The sequence below is a fragment of the Rhinopithecus bieti genome, unplaced genomic scaffold (genome assembly GCF_001698545.2).
Source record: "Rhinopithecus bieti isolate Rb0 unplaced genomic scaffold, ASM169854v2 scaffold_3043, whole genome shotgun sequence".
NCBI classification, from domain to species: domain Eukaryota; kingdom Metazoa; phylum Chordata; class Mammalia; order Primates; family Cercopithecidae; genus Rhinopithecus; species Rhinopithecus bieti.
The window spans coordinates 1989858-2009446 of NW_016804580.1; the positions used below are offsets into that span (position 1 = coordinate 1989858).

Sequence of the window (19589 nt, forward strand, 5' to 3'; positions counted from 1 at the left end):
TTGCACACATGCAAGTGCAGAAATGTAAGAATAATGGACTCTGCAAGAGAGCTAGAAATACCATTGCTGAGGCTGGGAGGATGCTGACGGAGAGTTGACATGTGAAGTTCATGGTGCTCTCTTTAGGTGCAAATCCTGGATGTGGCCGCTTCTGGGAACTTCGCCAGGAGACTTTCATTTCCCCGCGAGCAGGGGTCTTAAGGGGTTTCCAGAAATAAAGCATTTTGTTGTTGGCACTGCTTTTATCAGCAGGGTTTAGGGGCTTTCCAAACCTTGACCAGAGCCCCAGGGTCACCAAAGAGGTAGCTTAGAGCTGGGCTTGACCCTGCACCTCTCACACCCTGTAGGGATGGCTTTGATCATCCAAGACTCCTGGCTGGGTTGGAATTTTTAAAGGAATGGTGGAAAGTTCAACTGACAACAGGAATAAACCAATGGGAAACTGGCCCGCCACGGCCCAGGAAGAAGCTCTTGGGTTTTTTTGTGTTTTGATTTTTTGTTTTCACATTGACTCAAATCTCTAGGATTCTAGATTCTGAATGTCATTTAGACAGCAAACCTTCACAGATAACTTACTGTTGTTATTAGGCTATAATTGATTCTTTACAGGTCATTGATTATGTGCATGTAAGTACTGATATGAGGTGGCACAGAAATATGTACTTCATAGGCCAGGTGCAGTGGCTTGCACCTGTAATCCCAACACTTTGGGAGGTCAAGGTGGGAGGATTGATTGAAGCCCAGAGTTAGAGACCAGCCTGGGCAACATAGTGAGACCTCGACTCTACAAAAACATTACAGAATCAGCAGGACGTGGTGGTGCATGCCTGTAGTCCCAGCTATTCAAGAGGATGGCTTGAGCCCAGGAGTTTGAGCCTTCAGTGATCTATGGTTGTGCCACTCACTGCACTCCAGCCTGGGTGACAGACTGAGACCCCCAACTCTGAAAAACAAAGAGAGAAATATCTGCTTCACCTTATAAAGTAGCCTTTTTTTTTTTTTTTTTTTTTTTTTTTTTTTTTTTTTTGAGATGGAGTCTAGCTCTGTTGCTCAGGCTGGAGTGCAGAAGAGCGATCTCGTCTCACCGCAACCTCTGCCTCCCAGGTTCACACAACTCTCTTGCCTCAGGCTCCTGAGTAGTGGTGATTACAGGTGTGCACGACCACACCCGAGTAATTTGTTTGTTTGTTTGTTTGTTTTTGTGTTTGTGTTTTAGAGACAGGTTTTCCCCCATGTTGGCCAGGCTGGTCTTGAACTCCTGACCTCAAGTGATCTGCCTGCCTCAGCCTCCCAAAGTGCTGGGATTACAGGCATGAGCCACTGTGCCCAGCCTAAAGTAGAATGTTTATGAGTTTATCATTATTATTCCCAAGAGAAAATTGCCGATCGGAGAGGTTCAGCAACTCTCCCGAAGTCAGTGAACTAGAGAGAGTGGAAGAGGCAGACTTTGGACCTAGGTCTATCTGACTCCGTAATGGATACTTCTAGCCACTGTCCCAGACTGCCTCTTTGAAGGACAAGGTCTCATTCTCCTGGGGCAATTGAGATTAAGGAACAGAGTAGGCTTTCGTTTTTGCCCCTCAGTGCACGTGGTATATTAGTCACCTCTGGTGTCTGCTCAGATTTCATTTCGTACATCTGGCTCAGGTACCTCCCCTGTGCTAAAGTGTTTTGTCATAACTATATCTCTCAGTGATTTCTTTTGGGAAATACACTTCCAGTGTTTAGTTTCTGTTTGCGGGTGTGGCTGGCTACACCTGTTTTAAATAGTGTTTAGACAGTGGACAGGTTAATTGTAATTTCAGTGAAACTGAAACTGTTTCCTTCTGGCCACATTCGTGAGCATTATCATATACTTATCTTTTACTGGCACAGAAGAGAAGCAATAGCTACTGAGCACTGTTCTAGGAGCTTTACAACTTCTGTACTATTGAGTTTGAACTTTACAACAACTCAGTGAAGTGTAGACGCTAGTGTTCTCATTTTATAGACAAAGACACTGGAACTTGAAGTAATTAACTTTGTCAATTGATAAAGCTAGCAGGTGGAGCCAGGCATGGTAGCTCATGCCTGTAATTCCAAGACTTTGAGAGGCTGAGGTGTGAGGATCGCTTGAGCGCAGGAGTTCAAGACCAGCCAAGGCAGTGTAGTGAGACCCTATCTCTACAAAGAAATTAAAAAATTAACCAGGCATGGTGGTGCGTGCCTGTAGTCTCAGTTGCTCTGGGAGCTAAAGGGGAGGATCACTTGAGCCCGGGAGATTAAGGCTGCAGTGTGTTGAGATCATGCCACTGCACTCTAGCCTGGGTAACAGAGGAAAACCCTGTCTCAAAAAAAAAAAAAAAAAAAAAAAAAAAAAAAAAAAAAAAAAAAAAAAAAAAAAAGCTACATAATGGGGGAGCTAGGATTTGTGAGCCTGGGTCTGTCTAATTCCATGCAATTTTCTCTATCTCATGCAACTTTCTCTATCTCATGCAACTTTCTTTTCCTTTATTTTTTCTGACTTTGAATGCCAAGTGTGTTTCAAGAGAAATGCAATGTGTTTTGTTTGTTTGTTTGTTTGTTTGTTTGTGTTTTTTGAGACGGAGTCTCAATCTGTTGCCCAGGCTGGAATGCAGTGTCATGATCTCAGCTCACTGCAACCTCCACCTCCGGGGTTCAAGCTGTTGTCTCATCTCAGCCTCCCAAGTAACTGGGATTATAGGCGTGTGCCACCATGCCTGGCTAATTTTTTTACTTTTAGTAGAGACAGAGTTTCACCATGTTGGCCAGGCTGGTCTCCAACTCCTGACCTCAAGTGATCCGCCCACTTTGGTCTCCCAGAGTGCTGGGATTACAGGCGTGAGCCGCCACGTCCAGCCAGAAAATGCAATGCTTTTAATGTCATTAATATATATTTCACCCAGAGGTGTATTTGGCTCTTATAATACATGGGGTAATATATGGAGTGTCATATCTTGATTGCTACATGAAGATAATGCAAAAATAATTGCTACTAGAGAAAGTTAAGGGTTGAGCATATGAAGTATTTTTGAGGAATAGTCAAATAGTTGTTTATGAGCAATTTCATAGACCCTGAACATTCATGATTTGATGTTGATAAGGCTTATCTGAGAGCTTCCCTGAAGGTCCAGGCTGGTGTCATGAGCCCTGTGAGGCTGGTCTTCAGGAGGGAGTGAGTCATCAGTCAGCAAAGGGTGTGCCCAGGAATAGATATAAAAGAAAACTGGCCTGGATTCAAATCCTAGCTTTGACATTGACCGTGAAACCTTATGTGAGTTATTTGAATTCTTTGAGCCTTAATTTTTTCATGAGCAAAACAGGGACAACTTAAGTTTCTTTTTTGGGGTGCTGTTTCAAGAAACTTCGTAAGATCATGCATGTAAAGTTCCTAGTGTAGCAACTGGTCTGTAGTAATCATTCAATGAATATAAGTGTTATGACCTCAGACTGAATTTACTGTTTTCATTAAAAATGTAATCATGTTAAATCTCCAGAATGACTCTGAAAAGTGGTAGAAGTGACAATAAAACTGAAGGAAAAATATGTGCTGTCAGTAATATTCCTCAATTTTGGAGAATTTTGCAGGTTTCTTTTATTCTTTGAGAAGAATGAACACCAATAGAGTGAGATCATTAGTATCTCAGGCATGTTTTACATTCACAGAGTTACTATGTTTTATTTTATGTCATATTTATGTTTTATTGTGTTACATTTTTCATTTCATTTTCTCACTAGGCCTTCATGTCAGTGTTGTAAAGTTGACCAAGCAGACATAATTCCCATTTTGTGAGGGAGGAAACAATTTCAGAGAGCTTAAAGTGTACTGGAGGCTGAACTTTAATCCAGTACTTTCCCTTCTCTCATTAACACTTCCTGATTTTTCTGAAATTATGGCTCCATTCTAGGGATGCCTGCCAAAATTCATAATCAACGAGGGAGATGCTTGGGGGAATGAAGAAAGCTATTTATATACACACCAAACTGTGTATTCCAGGAAATAAGAGGGTTCTTTTCCTGGAATATCAGTAAATCTGTGATAACACTGAGCTACATACAAGGCTAGCCTGAAACGGAAGCAGATCTTCATTGAGAAGGTACATTGGCAGCAGGATAATCCTAGAATATTTGTGGAGATTCCCAGACTGTCTTGGGACCTAGAGCTATATTTCGGGCATTCGTTTGAGTCCTTTGGAGTATGATTAATTCAGACTATGAACATGTCAGGAATCCTGGGAAGGGCAAGTTTGAAAGACCCGACCATTTTGAGCAACATTTTACCTGGCTCAAGTTTTTGATATATTCCATGAGATTTTGCTGTTGATCTGCTTTAGGTAGTGGTGGTGGTGATCATAGTAGTAGTAGCTGTTGTAGTTGCAGTAAAGTAAGAACAAATATTTATTGAGCAAGTGCTATGTACCAAGCATAATTTTAAACACATTGTTTGTGTTATTTTAGTTGATTTTCTAATCTTGATATGCAAGAACAATGATAGTCTCTGCTTTATAAATGAGGAAATTGAGGCACAGGAGTTAGAAGATCACAGAGCCAATGAGTAGTTGAGCTAGGACTGCCCCAAGGGAGTTTTGAGCACCTTATTGCTCCGCGTTGGCCCCTACAACTGAAACACACAGCATTAGTGACATCTGTGCACTCCTGGACACACGGGCTAACCTGAAGGAAATGCAGCTCACTTTTCAGCACCTCTGAGAGATCATTAATTGGTAAGACCCCATTAACTACACACTGCTGCTTACCAGTTTACTTCTCAGAACATTCCAGTTTCTGTTAGTGAATCTATTATCTATCGTGTTGAACATTTTCTCATAGATTTATTGGCTGTTTGTATTTTCTAAAAATCATGTATTTTGTCCTTGATCTCTTTTCTGTTGGTATGTCCTTTTTTTTGCTACAGATTTATGAGTTCTATAAACATTAAGGATGTTCATTTGTTTTAATTGCACAAGATCATCAAGCAATAAGGATGTTGAATTTGATGTAGCATACATTTCAGAGTTATCATTAGTCTTTTAATTTTACTTTCGTGTTTTGATATGGAGAACTTTTATTTTCACAGAGTTTAAGCTATCCATATTTCCTTTACAGTTTGGTCTTGGGCATTATACATGAAAAAGATCAATAATTTTGTCATAGTTGACTCCAGGCTTTATCTTCCTTGCCCTACTAAATCCAGTGTATTAGTCTGTTCTCATGCTGGTAATAAAGACATACCTGAGACTGGGTAATTTATAAAGGAAAGAGGTTTGATGGACTCACAGTTCCATATCTCTGGGGAGGCCTCACAATAATGGCTGAAGGCAAATAAGGAACAAAGTCATGTCTTACATGGCAGCAGGCAAGAGTGCACGTGCAGGGGAACTCCCCTTTATAAAACTGTCAGATCCGTAAGACTTATTCACTATCACAAGAACAGCACAGGAAAGACCCACCCCATGATTCAATTACCTCCGACCAGGTCCCTCCCATGACATATGGGAATTCTGGGAGCTACAATTCAAGATGAGATTTGGGTGGAGACCCAGTCAAGCCATATCACACAGCAAACCAGCAGGAGTATATTTACTTTTTCTTTTCTCTCCTCATCCTATGCAGGAAGTCACCACATTCTGGTAATTCTTCCTCTTCCTCTGTCTTGCATCAGCTCCTTGTTCTCCATGACTGTTTCTCTCATCCCAGTTAGGCCCTTATTTCCAGACCATCAAAACTTCAGTTTCTGATGTGGTCCCCCAAATTTTCATATATTCAAATCCAGTGTCAGACCTGATTTGTCCTGATCATTTCTGTTCAAGGAAAAATGAAGACGATTTCATTAACTAACGCTTGGACTCTGGCAACCTTCACCCACTGGTCTTCCTACCTTTTGCTTCTTTTCTCCCCACGAGTTCCCTCCCAATCCTTGTCAATAGGGTAATTCTCTTCTTAAAAAATGTTTTCTGGGCCAGGCATGCTGGTTCACACCTGTAATCCTAGCACTTTGGGAGGCCAAGGTAGGTGGACCACTTGAGGTCTGGAGTTCAAGACCAGCCTGACCAACATGGTGGAACCCCATCTCTACTAAAAAATACAAAAGTTAACTGGGTGTGGCAGCGTGTGCCTGTAGTCCCAGCTACTCAGGAGGTTGAGGCAGGAGAATCACTTGAACCCGGGAGGCAGAGTTTGCAGTGAGCCGAGATTATACCACTGTACTCCAGTCTGGGCAACAGAGTAAGACTATGTCTCAAAAAAAAAAAAAAGAAAAAAAGAAATTTTCTGTATCTCAGCCCCACCCCTTAAAAATCTCCTCTTCTCCTTGCTTGTAAATCAAATATTGACATTATTCCACAGCATCCTGGAGCTGGGCAAACTCTTAGTGTTCATCTACAAAATGATTTCTCACAATGCAAATACCTCTGGTTCTACAGAGAACTCACTACTTTCTGTGGCTCTGCGTAGTACAGCCTTCCTTATTCTCTTATGTTGAAACGAAACCTATCACTATGTAGCTCTCTTTCCCATCCATTTGTAGACTTCGCCTCCTCTGTCCTTTCTTTCTCCATGGCCAGGAGCTGTGCCCGTCACTGCCTATTCCCCATTTCTATTGTTTTTTGAGCACTCCCATCAGCTTGCATAATGTAAACTGCCCCTTGCAGGATGACAACTCCCCAAATTGTGTCTCCAGGGGTGACTTCTCTGAGCTTACTGTATCTATGTTAAATTTTTGCAACATTTGAAGGCAGTGACATCATTCTGCCATCTCAACCACGCCACATCTCAGTCTGCTAAGTTTTCTCTTCTCCAGTGGGCAGAGTTCCATCAGCCATTCCTATCCCATGATTTCTCGACCTTTGACTCTTTTGAAAGTCTCCTTGGGATGCTGGCTGGATTTTTAATGCCTGGATATTATCTTAGTGACACGCTGATATCCTCTTGATGCAGCTACTGACTTCATGTATTGATATAATGCTATTAGCTTCCACTGCAATTACGTCACCTATTTCATAACAGAGTGTATGATTGACTAAACCTAGTTTTACTAGAAATCCTCCAGGTTAATAGTGATCCATGAGTCTGCTCTATGGGTTTGTTTAATAGGTTACATTTACCTATTCTGAATTCATATAATATATATATTATATTATTCATATATATTAATATAAATATGACAAAACCTAAATATATAATATATATATTAAAAAGACAAAATCTAAATATATGTATTATAAATATATGTTAGTAATGAAACCTAAATATATATAGGTATATTTAAATATATATGTGTGTGTGTGTATATATAAAAGAAATTCAGATAGGTAAATGTATATCTATATATATTTAGGTTTCATTATATATATATATTTGTAAATATATATATTTAGGTTTTTGTCGAGACAGGGTCTTGCTCTGTCACCCATGTTGGAGTGCAGTGGCATGATCATAGCTCACTGTAGCCTCAACCTCCCAGGCTCAAGTGATCCTCCCATCTCAGCCACCTGAGTAGCTGGGACTACAGGTGTGCACCACCACACCTGACTAATTTTTAAATTTCTTGTAGAGACAGGATTTGCTAGGTTGCCCAGCTGGTCTCGAACTCCCGGACTCAGGCAATCCACTTGTCTCGGCCTCCCAAAGTGCTTGGATTACAGACATGAGCCACCATGCCCAGCCTCCCTACCCGAATTCTTCATGTTAGCCAGCATTATTTCCAGGCTACTGCGGGTACATGCCTTTGTTCTCAGGTACTGCCTCCATCCTCAGGGACTCTGTAGTCCACTGTGGAGTCTAGATAGTTGTACGTGAAAAAACTAGAAAGTGATATAAACCACTGTACAACAAATCACCAAATTTTATGTGGCCCACCACTAGTCCTTTATTATCCCAGAGAAGAGCATCATCAAAACTTAGTAGTGACTGGGCACAGCCTTGGAAGGCTGAGGCAAGAAGATTGCTTGAGACCAGGAGTTTGAGACCAGCCTGGGCAACATAGCAAGACCCTGTCTCTACAGGAAATTTTAAAAAAATTACCTGGGCATGGTGATGCATGACTGTAGTCTCCGTTACTTGGGAGGCTGAGGTGGGAGGATCACTTGAGGCCAGGAGTTTGAAACCAGCTTCAGCAACATAGCAAGACCCTGTCTTTCTATTAAAAAAAGAAAACAACAGCAACAACAACAAAAACAAACCCTCAATACTGACAGTAAGGGAGATGTCTTTTTTGATCCATCCTTCCTACCTGTCCCTTTCCACCCTGCCCCATCAACCCACCACAGTGCCTTGAACTCAGCAGCTTTTTAGTACATGTGGTTTATGGACTCAGGTTTATTAGAAAAGCACTATGTTTTGGAGTAATCAGAGAGTGTCTCGTAAGGAAAGCTTGATTTGCACTGAGCTTGGAAAGCTGGGTGTGGGAGGGCATCCAGAGGAGGAGGGTGAATATGAGGAATGAGTTGACATAGTGAATTATTTAAGGGGTAGGAAAAGACCTACTTGCTTAGAAAGGAGCGAATGGTGAGAAATGGGTTGGCAGCATTGCAGAGTGGTTCAGGCTGTGAGTTTTGGAGTTCACAAGACCTGGATTAGAATTCATCTTTCACTTCCCAGCCATGGGATCTTGGGCAAATTAATTCAGCCTTCAACATCAGTTTCATTGCTGTAGCGTTGATACCTCACTCAGAGGGTTGTTGTGGGGTTGTCATAGGTAAAATTCTTTCCTGTAGCGCTTAGCCTGGGGTATAATATGAGCTCACTGAGTTGTCGTAAAGAGCCGAGCGTTATGATATGTTGGAACGTTAATACTAGATTTTGAAAGCCTTGAAAGATGGGCACGGAAACTTTAACTTCATGAGTTTGGTAAAAGGATTTATGTTTCTGAGCAGTCATTTCCCAAGTTCTCATCTGATCCTTTCCACCCACCATGCTTCCTCTATGAAAAATCTCAGGGCCAGAATGCTTGCTGCACAAACAAGAATTTTTAACCCAACGTGGCTGAGCTTACTTAGTTCATCCTTAATGGGTCCCATTCCTAGGAGGGTCCTTCTCATTGCCAGTTTATTATGATGCACACAGAGGTCTATGGGCAGTACCCTAACTCAGTCTTTCATGTGGAAATTACACCATGCCCACGTGTCCTTTTCTTTTCTTTTTTTTTTTTTTTGAGACAGAGTCTCGCTCTGTCGCCCAGGCTGGAGCGCAGTGGCCGGATCTCAGCTCACTGCAAGCTCCGCCTCCTGGGTTTACGCCATTCTCCTGCCTCAGCCTCCCGAGTAGCTGGGACTAGAGGCGCTCACCACCATACCCGGCTGGTTTTTTGTACTTTTTTTTGTTTGTTTGTTTTTGTTTTTTTTTTTGAGACGGAGTCTGGCTCTGTCTCCCAGGCTGGAGTGCAGTGGCCGGATCTCAGCTCACTGCAAGCTCCGCCTCCCGGGTTCACGCCATTCTCCTGCCTCAGCCTCCCGAGTAGCTGGGACTACAGGCGCCTGCCACCTCGCCCGGCTAATTTTTTGTATTTTTTTGTAGAGACGGGGTTTCACCGTGTTAGCCAGGATGGTCTTGATCTCCTGACCTCGTGATCCACCCGTCTCGGCCTCCCAAAGTGCAGGGATTACAGGCTTGAGTCACTGCGCCCGGCCACGTGTCCTTTTCTTTAGCCAATCGTACTATGGTCGCAAACTTGCATTCTTTGCAGCATGAAGAGTCTTTCAAAGAAGTGTCTGTGATATTTCTAACCTAAATCCCATTACTTGTAGTAGCGTCCTAGGACTGCTGTAACAAAGTATCACAAACTTGGTGGCTTAAACAACAGAAATTTGTTTCAAATTCTGAAATACCTAAAAGTTCTGAAGGTGAGAAGTCTAAAATCAAGGTGACGGCAGGTTGGTTCCTTATGAGAGATGTAAGGAAGGCTCTGTTCATGCCCCTCTCCTGGCTGCTGGTAGTTGCTGGCAATCTTTGGTGTTCCTTGATCTGTAGATGCATCACTCTGATGTGTGCCTTCATCTTCACATGGCATTCTTCCTATGTTTCCTCACTTAGTCTTCCCCACCTGCATGTCTGTTTTCAGATTTCACCCCCGCTTTCTTTTTTTTCTTTTTTGGGACGGGGTCTCACTCTGTCTCCCAGGCTGGAGTGCAATGGCACGATCTTGGCTTACTTCAACCTCCGCCTCCCAGATTCAAGCAATTCTCTTGCCTCAGCCTCCCGAGTAGCTGGGACTACAGGCACATGCCCCCATGCCCAGCTAATTTTTGTATTTTTAGTAGAGAAGGGATTTCACCATGTTGGCAAGGATGGTCTCAATCTCTTGACCTTGTGATCTGCCCACCTTGGCCTCCAAAAGTCCTGGAATTACAGGCATGAGGCACCATGCCTGGTCCCAGATTTTCCCTTTTTTAAAAGACACCAGTCATATTGGATACGAGTCTCCCTTTATGCCCCATTTTCACTTGATGACCTCTATAAACACCCAATTTACAAATAAGGTCACATTCGGAGATACTGGGGATTGGGACTTAAACATGTCTGTTTTGGGGTATATAATTCAAACCGTAGGATTTCACTCTCTGACCCTCCCAAAATTCATGTTCTTTTGGTGTGCAAAATAGACTCATTCATCTCAATACCTCCAAAAGTCCTAATCATCCCAGCATCAATTCTAAGTCCCAAATCTCAACTACACATCATCAACTCAAAATCCCAAACCTTTCCCTCTAAATCATCCCAACAAGTTATAGGCAAGACGTGGGATATGATTCCTCCTGGGTCAGAGTTTCTTTCCATCTGCAAACCTGTGAAGCTGGACAAAAAGTTACTTGCTTCCCACATGCAATGGTGGAGCAGGATAGACATTACCATTCCGAAAGGGAGAATTTGGAAGAGAAAGAGGAGTCATGGGTCCCACGGAAGTTCAAAAGCTAGGAAGGAAAATCCCATTAGCTTTTAAGGTTTAAAAATAATCCTCTGTGTCTTGTTGCTGATTCCTCTGAGCCCATCATCCAGGCCTGTGAGGGCAGCAGCCCCAACCCCTCAGCCTTGGATGGTCATGGCTCTGCCCTATGGATTTAAGTTGAGCACCTCTGGGTTTGTGGTTGTAGCACCAGTCTCCCTGGCTTTGGAACCACTGTCAAAGTCATTTTTTTCTTTTCTGAAAGATAACACATTTGCAGCCAAATAGCTCTATCAACCCATTTGCTCCCTAGAGTCCTAGAAGTCCAACAGCGTTTCTTCATTTCATCTTATCTCTGCCACTTTCAGTCCAGGCCAGCAATACTTCTGCTGAGATGGTTGACTGGATTCACAAACCACAACCTTGGTGTTCTCTTCCAAACTTGCTTTCTTATCATTTGCAATATGGATAGCCTGAGAATTTGCCAAATCTTCAAGTTCTAATTCCTTTTTGCTTAAAAATTCCTTTTCAATTTATCTCACTTCCTTCACTCACATTTTATTGTAAATAGCAGGGAGGAAACAGGCTGTGCCTTCAACACTTTGCTTAGAAACATCCTCAGCTAAATATCTCAGTTCATTACTTGCAAGTTCTACTTTCTATCCAGCAGAGCACAGTATAGCCAAATTTTCTTCCATTTCATAGAAAGGATCACCTTTCCTCCAGTTTGCTATAATATGTTCCTCATTTCCATGTTAAACCTCACCAGAAGTAACTTAGCATTCATATTTCTAACAATACTCTGTTCATGACAATATATCTACTCTCTAAGATGCTAAAAGTTTTCTCTATATCCCTCCTTTTTCTTTCTGAGCCCTCACTAGAATGTCCTTTAACACCTGTGTTTCTACCAACAGTCTCTTCAAGGCAATCTAGGCTTTTTCTATCATGCATCTCACAACTCAGCCAGTCTCTACTCATTACTCAATTCCAAAGCCACTTCTACATCTTTAGGTGTTTGTTACAGCAGCATTCCACATTCCAGTCGCAAAATTAGTGTAAGTTTCCTAGAAATGCCATAACAAAGTACCACCAACTGGATGGCTTGAACAACAGAAATTTATTGCCTCAAAATTCCAGAGGTGAAAACACTGAGATCAAGATATTGGTAGGATTGCTTCTTTCTGAGGGATATGAGAAAGAATTTGTTCCATGTCTTTCTCCTTGCTTCTGGTGTGTTTTTGGCAATCTTTGATGTTCCTTGGCTTGTAAATGCATCACTCTGATTTCTGCCTTCATCATCACATGGTACATCATGGGTTTCTTCACATAGTCTTCCCCTGTGCAACTCTGTCACCAAATTTCCCCATTTTTATAAGAACACCAGTCATATTGGATTAGGACCCACCTTAATGATCTTATTTTAACTTGATTATCTTCATAAAGATCTTATTTCCAAATAAGATCACATTCTGAAGTACTGGAATTTGGGATTTCAACATATCTTTTTGGCATGTGGCTCATGCCTGTAATCCCAGCACTTTGGGAGGCCGAGGCAGGTGGATCATGAGGTCAGGAGTTTGAGACCAGCCTGACCAACATGGTGAAACCCCGCCTCTACTAAAAATACAAAAATTAACTGGGCGTGGTGACATGCACCTGTAATCCCAGCTACTCAGGAGGCTGAGGCAGGAGAATCGCTTGAACCTGAGAGGCAGAGGTTGCAGTGAGCCAAGATCAGCCACTGCACTCCAGCCTGGGTGGCAGAGCGAGACTCCATCTCAAAAAATATATATATATTTTGTGTATATATATATGTGTGTGTGTGTATGTGTGTGTATATGTGTGTGTGTGTATATATATATATATATATGTATAAGCATATCCTAGTCAAGATTTTCAAACACAGGTTAATGTAACTTCTGGTTAAATAAAACATAAGTTGTTATTTAATTACTAATGAGTCCATTCATTTAGTATTTATTGAATTCCTACTATGTGTTGGACATTCTCTAGCATCATGAAGTTCTTGAACTTGGATGAGAAACAGTTTACATTATTTCTTTCATTAACCTCTAATTGAAAGCTACCGATCTTTTGTGATGTGGATGTTGGTAACAAACCACAGTAGTATTAGTAGGACCTGTAACTTTATTACATAGAGCTTTTCAGACCATATATCACAGATCTTTTCATACGACACAACAGTTGTAGGAGAGACTTCAGTATATGGTTTATGATCTTCACTATCTTGAAATTATGAGTGATTACAATTTTTACTAGATCTTAAGTACTCCTTTTTTTTTTTTTTTTTGAGACAGAGTCTGGCTCTGTCATCCAGGCTAGAGTGCAGTGGTGTGATCTTGGCTTGCTCCAACCTCTGACTCCTAAGGTTCAAGAGATTCTCCTGCCTCAGCCTCCAAAGTAGCTGTGACTACAGATACACACCACCACATTTGGCTAATTTTTGTATTTTTTTTTTGTAGAGACGAGGATTTGCTGTGTTGCCCAGGCTGATCTCAAACTCCTGGGCTCAAGTGATCCACCCACCTTGGCCTCCCAAAGTGCTGGAATTACAGGCATGAGCCACCAGGCCTGGCCTGCTCCAAAGAAAATTTAAAAAGAAATGTTCTCCAGGCGCGGTGGCTCAAGCCTGTAATCCCAGCAGTTTGGGGGGCCGAGACGGGTGGATCACGAGGTCAGGAGATCGAGACCATCCTGGTCTACACGGTGAAACCCCGTCTCTACTAAAAAATACAAAAAACTAGCCGGGCGAGATGGCGGGCGCCTGTAGTCCCAGCTACTCGGGAGGCTGAGGCAGGAGAATGGCGTAAACCCGGGAGGCGGAGCTTGCAGTGAGCCGAGATCGCGCCGCTGCACTCCAGCCTGGGCGACAGAGCGAGACTCCGTCTCAAAAAAAAAAAAAAAAAAAAGAAAAAGACATGTTCATAGATAGACACATATATTGTTATGAGGTTAATGAAAGAAATTATGTAAATTGTTTCTCATCCAAGTTTAAACTTTAAAAAGAATCTGGATTACTACATAATTCTTTAAAAAAGAACCATAAATTGTATATAATAATGAAAGACTTTAGGTAATTTTAAAATTTGGATAATTTCAATATAATTGATTTATCTTCTAAAATCTGTGTATTTCATTTTACTCATTTAAAAATGTTGTCCTGAGAAGGGTTCATAGGATTCACTAGACTCTCAGAAATTTCATCGCACAAAAATGGTTCAGAAACATTATTCTGGATGCTGGAAATAAAGTAGCAAATAAGTCAGATACGGTCCCTGCTTCCACAGAACTTACCTCAGGGGATGAGGAAAGAGGAAGATGACAAACAATAAACAAAGAATCAGCAGATTTCTAGGTAGTCATAAGGGCTATGTATACAACTCGTGTGTGTGTGCATGTGTGTGTGTGTGTGTGTGTGTGTGTGCCTGTATGTGTTTCCTATACTATATATGAGAGTAGAAGCATTAAGAGAAACCACATCATGTACAGCATGTAGACTAGGGTAATAAGATTCAATTTGATTCTAATCGCATTGTGTGTTCATCAAAGATTTTTAAAAATTGTGATAAAAACATATAATATAAAATTTACTATCTTAATCATTTTAAGGGTACGGTTCAGTGGCATTAAGTACATTCACAATGTTGTGTGACCATTGCCACCATCCATCCACGAAACTCTTTTCATCTTGCAAAACTAAAGCTTTATACCCATTAACGAATAACCTCCTTCCTTTCCCCAACGTTGGAGCAGTGACAAGATGTGTTTTACATTTTAAAAGCATGATTTCATTAAAAAAAAAAATGAAGACAATGTTTTTGCTATGCAAGAATAGAACCACCAACAGGAAACCAGTTAGGAAATATGGCAGATGAGAGGTGACAGTGGATGAACTACGGTGTTGGCAGAAAAGGAGTTTGAAACGGACTTTGGCAGTAAATCAGACAGGATTAGATGATAGACTGGAACAAGTAAGGAGGAGGACTTGGGCTCTGTTTCGGACATGGTAAGTCTGAGTTGTGTCTTTGCCATCCAAGTGGAAGTGTCTAACAATTGGGTAGACAAGTCAGAGTTCAGGAAAAATGCCAGAATATGTTGTGCAGTCCTGGGCAAATGAGTGGGATTTGAAGCCTGGATGAGATAATCCAGGAAGATAATATAGACAAAGAACAGGTCTGGGAATAGTCTCTGGGGCATTGCCATCATTTAGAGGTCAAGTTGAGAAGAAGAGATCTTTATGAGTGACTTGTCCAATCTTACTTAGAGAACTTAGTGTTGTAGAAACTTGGATCTCAGCTCAGACAAACAGAGAAAGCTACCAGTTGAAAATTCCATCAGACTAGTCTTAGCCAGGTTGTACTAGGTCTGGCCATGAGAGAGGGGTAATCTCATCTTCTAATTTATATTTACACCTAGGACGTCTAAGATGGCGCTGGGATGGGGTAGGCAAGACAGCACCAAAGAGAAATTGTTCTCTATTATTTTATTCTTTATAATTTCAGCTTGTATTTTAGATTCAGGGGGTACGTGTGCACGTTTGTTGCACTGGTATGTTGCTTAATGTTGTGGTCTGGGGTGTGACTGATCCCGCCACCCAGGTAGTGAGAATAGTACCCAATAGGTAATTTTTCAACCCTTGCCCCCTTTCCACTCTCCCCTCTGTAATGGTCCCCAGTGTCTATTCCCGTCTTTAGGTCCACGAGTACCCAACATTTAGCTCCCACTTATAAGTGAGAACATACAGTATTTGGTTTTCTGTTCCTGTGTTAATTCATTTAGGATAGTGGCCTCCAGCTACAGCCATGTTGCTGCAAAGGACATGATTTCATTCTTTTTATGAATGTGGAGAAATTAATAATTTGAAAGCATTCAATACTGCTTGTACATAGAAAACATTATATAAATGGAATGAACATAATACATATTAACGAATCAAAGAGGAGGTAAATATTTCATTGTAGAAAACCTTTGAATAAGTATCCTTTGTTGTCCCATAAATTAAGAATGCTAAACATACGTTTAAATTTTCTGTTTTAGTTATTTATTTATTTATTTAATTTATTTTTTTGAGACGGAGTCTCACTCTTTCGCCCAGGCTGGAGTGCAGTGGTGCAATCTTGGCTCACTGCAAGCTCCAACTCCCGGGTTCACACCATTCTTCTGCCTCAGCCTCCCAAGTAGCTGGGACTACAGGCGCCCGCCACTACGCCTGGCTTATATTTTGTATTTTTAGTAGAGATGAGGTTTCACCGTGTTAGCCAGGTTGGTCTCAATCTCCTAACCTCATGATTCACCCACCTCGGCCTCCCAAAGTGCTGGGATTACAGGAGTGAGTCACCGCGCCCGGCCACATTTAAATTTTCTGTGTCATAAGATATACTATTTCCTGTGTATTATTTCTCAATAGCTATTGGATTGGTTGATCATGCAAGGTTTAAGAAGTGGTCCAAAAACAAGTTTGAAAATTATGTCATTTTATGTATGTATAGTTTTTTTGGTTCTAGTAAAAAAAATTTAAATGTTTTAAGTGATCTTTAAATATCCAATAGTTTATCATCTCTAAATGTACTTTTGAAAAATACATTTTACAACATGGCACATAATATAACTTGAAAGTCACGCTGTTCATTTATTCAGTTGGTCATTACAGCCTCACCTCTTGGGCAGGATTTTAATTAATGAATTATGAACATGTTGAATTTCATTTGACTTGTGATTTGATGCTTTTAATAGTTTGTGGTTTGCTAATTATTTGGAAATCTCTCACCCCTTTGTTCTAGAAGAAGCATTCTGGTTTCTGCACGGGTTCCTCTTTGCCATACGCAAACATTTGGGAAATGGAAATAGGGAAGCAGCAGCTTCTTAGAAAAACTATAGATGAATGGAACAGGAACTGCAAAATTAGCAGAATGTAAGAGGAACTGTCGATCTTGTCCATGATTGCTTTGGCTTATTTTTTCTCCTTTGCTAGGAGGCCTGTTCTGATGATGTGTGTGGTCCTCACCACACTGCCCTGCCTCACCTTTTCCATAGCAGTGACTGAGGTATGGAATTTTGATTTCTTCTGCTACAAGATTATGAGATTTTATAATTTCTTGTTATTGGAATTTGATAGAGCAGCATGCTCAACAAAGTTCTTGACATTTATGTAATCCAGTCTTCTTCCAGGTTGCAACATATGTTATTTAAAGTACTAAGATCGTTGTTACCTCTGTGATTGTGAAGCAAAGTCTAATAGCCAATTTTTAAAAATTAATTTTGTGTTTGTGTGTGAGAGACAGAAATGATATTTGAACATTTAAAAAGTGAAAAATGTGAAAGTTGATCTGTATTTGTTTTTTCTGCCAACCTGATGTTTTTCATGATTGTCCTCAATTCTAAATGAATACAAGATCTAAGGGAAGGACCGTTTCTGTTTTAATACCTTTGATAATATGTCCATTGATAATAATTTGCATGTGTTATTTATTTGAAAATAATGATGAGTTTATATTTTGACCAAATATAGCTTCAGTAGGTCTTGGATAGATACCTGCAGGGCAGGAATATCTTAGGCAAAACTTTCAGGCTGTAAGTACTTCATTATCCAAGGTCAGAGAAGAATACCCCACTAATCCTCTTGATTTGCAAGGTGCTGTGAAAGATAACTTTTGTTTTCTCAAAGCATACTTAATTTACTTAAGTTACTTAATTTGCCTTGTGATATTTCACTTATATGTAAAGCAAATATTCATTAAGTGTATATTACAGGCCAGGCAATGTTAGGTACAGGGCATAGGGGACTCAGGAAATATGGCAGGGTCTCTGGTTGAATTTTCTGAAATTAGAAATATAAACAGGAAATTAGAACAAGTATCACAAGTGTTGTGAGACAGGGCAGTACCAAGTAATGTATGACATTAGAAATTACATGGTTGTTAGAAGGCATCATAGGTGCTGCTAGAATACATCATAGATGCTACATTAGACAATGTATGAATGCACAGAATAATTTTGGGAGGCCACACAGATGTGCTTTGTATCCAGTGAACTGCAACAGATGAATATTTCAATCTAGATCTGTCTTTTCCCCTCCCAAAGACCTTGTAAATCATTTGGAAGGTTCCCAAAAACTAAAAATTTAGTTTACAACCTTTTAAGAAACATCACTGCGGTAAACTGATGGCATATCTGGAGCTCGATAGCCCTTTTTGGTTCTTTTTTATGATGTCTCATCCATTGTTACATCTTTTCCTTTCCTTTCCTTTTTTTCTTATTTAATTTTCACCGAAGTATAACACATAAACAGAAAAGTGCACGAAAGAAAAAAGTACAGTAACAATGGAATACCACAAAGCAACCCCTGGGTAAGCATCGCTCAGGTCAAGGTCAAGAAGGAAACCTTGGCCAGCTCCATGCCCATGCTCCTTTATTTGCATTTAGTATTTTATTTTAGTTTTGTATCAGAAACCCATTGCTTGCTCATTCTTTTTTTTATGCTCCTTTCAATGACTCCCTTTCCCTCCTTTCCAGAAGTCACTTCTAACTTGACTTCTGACTAGTTTGCCTGTTTTTGAAATTTTTCCAAGGAGAAATCAAATGATGTCTGGCTTCTTTTATTTAAAATATGGTTGTAAGGGTCATTTGTTTCTGTGAATACCTGAAGCTCATTCGTTTTCAGCTGTAGAATATTTCATTTTATGAAAAGGTCATAATTTACTTCTGTGTTCTACTCTTGGTCGCCATCTTGGTTGTTTCCAGTTTTGGCAATTACAAATAATGCGGATGTGAACATCTGTGAATATGTCTTTTGGTGTGCACATGCAAACATTTTTGTTGGTTACATATGCAGGCGCAGAATTGATGAATCATGAGATACTGAAATGTTACATTGTGAGAGATAAGGTCAAACAGCTTTCCACACAGATTGTACTGATTTCTATAGCATCTCTATAGAACCCACCAGCAGAGAAGGAGCATTCACCAACACTTGCATTGTGTTTTATTTTTTTGGAGACAGGGTCTTGCTCTGTTGCCCAGGCTGGAGTGTGGTGGCGCATGTGATCTTGGCTCACTGCAACCTCCGCCTCCCAGATCCAGGTGATTCTCCTGCCTCAGCCTCCTCAGCAGCTGGGATTACAGATGCCCACAACCACGCCTGGCTAATTTTCGTATTTTTAGTACAGATGGGATTTCACCATATTGGCCAGGCTGGTCTCGAACTCCTGACCCCAGGTGATCCATCTGCCTCGGCCTCCCAAAATGCTGAGATTACAGGTGTGAGCCACCACTCCCGGCATCATCGTGTCTTTTTATTTCAGCTCTTCTGGTGGGTACGATCCTGAATCTCATTGTACTTTTAAATTACATTTCTCCAGTAATTACTGCGGTTGAGCATCTTTTCATCTTGCCCATTTTTTATTGTGTTGCTTATCTTTTAAAAATCTATTTGGAAGACTCATTTTCATATTCAGATTACACAAGCCCTTTTTGATTATATGTATTGCAAATATCTTTCCTCTCTGTAACTTGTGTTCACACTTTTATATCTTTTCATGAAAAGAAGTTCTTAACTTAAAATAGTGCGGCTTATCTATTTCTTTCCTTTATGGGTAGCGCTTGGGTCACTTGCAGAAGATTTTGTCATTGTGAATCTGAACTTCAAAGTCTGAAAATCTTTCCCTAATTTTATATATATATATATATT

At 40.7% G+C, this 19589-nt stretch overlaps 1 protein-coding gene across 2 annotated transcripts in view; it reads left to right on the forward strand.

Annotated features, from left to right (window-relative positions):
• TMEM236 (transmembrane protein 236) overlaps nucleotides 1-19589 on the forward strand; it is a 48353-nt gene that overhangs the window by 3247 nt on the left and 25517 nt on the right. For both annotated transcript variants that reach the window (XM_017869207.1, XM_017869206.1), the window contains exon 2: nucleotides 16875-16947. In XM_017869207.1, coding sequence (XP_017724696.1) covers nucleotides 16875-16947 — 73 coding nt within the window. The remainder of the gene's footprint in view (nucleotides 1-16874; nucleotides 16948-19589) is intronic.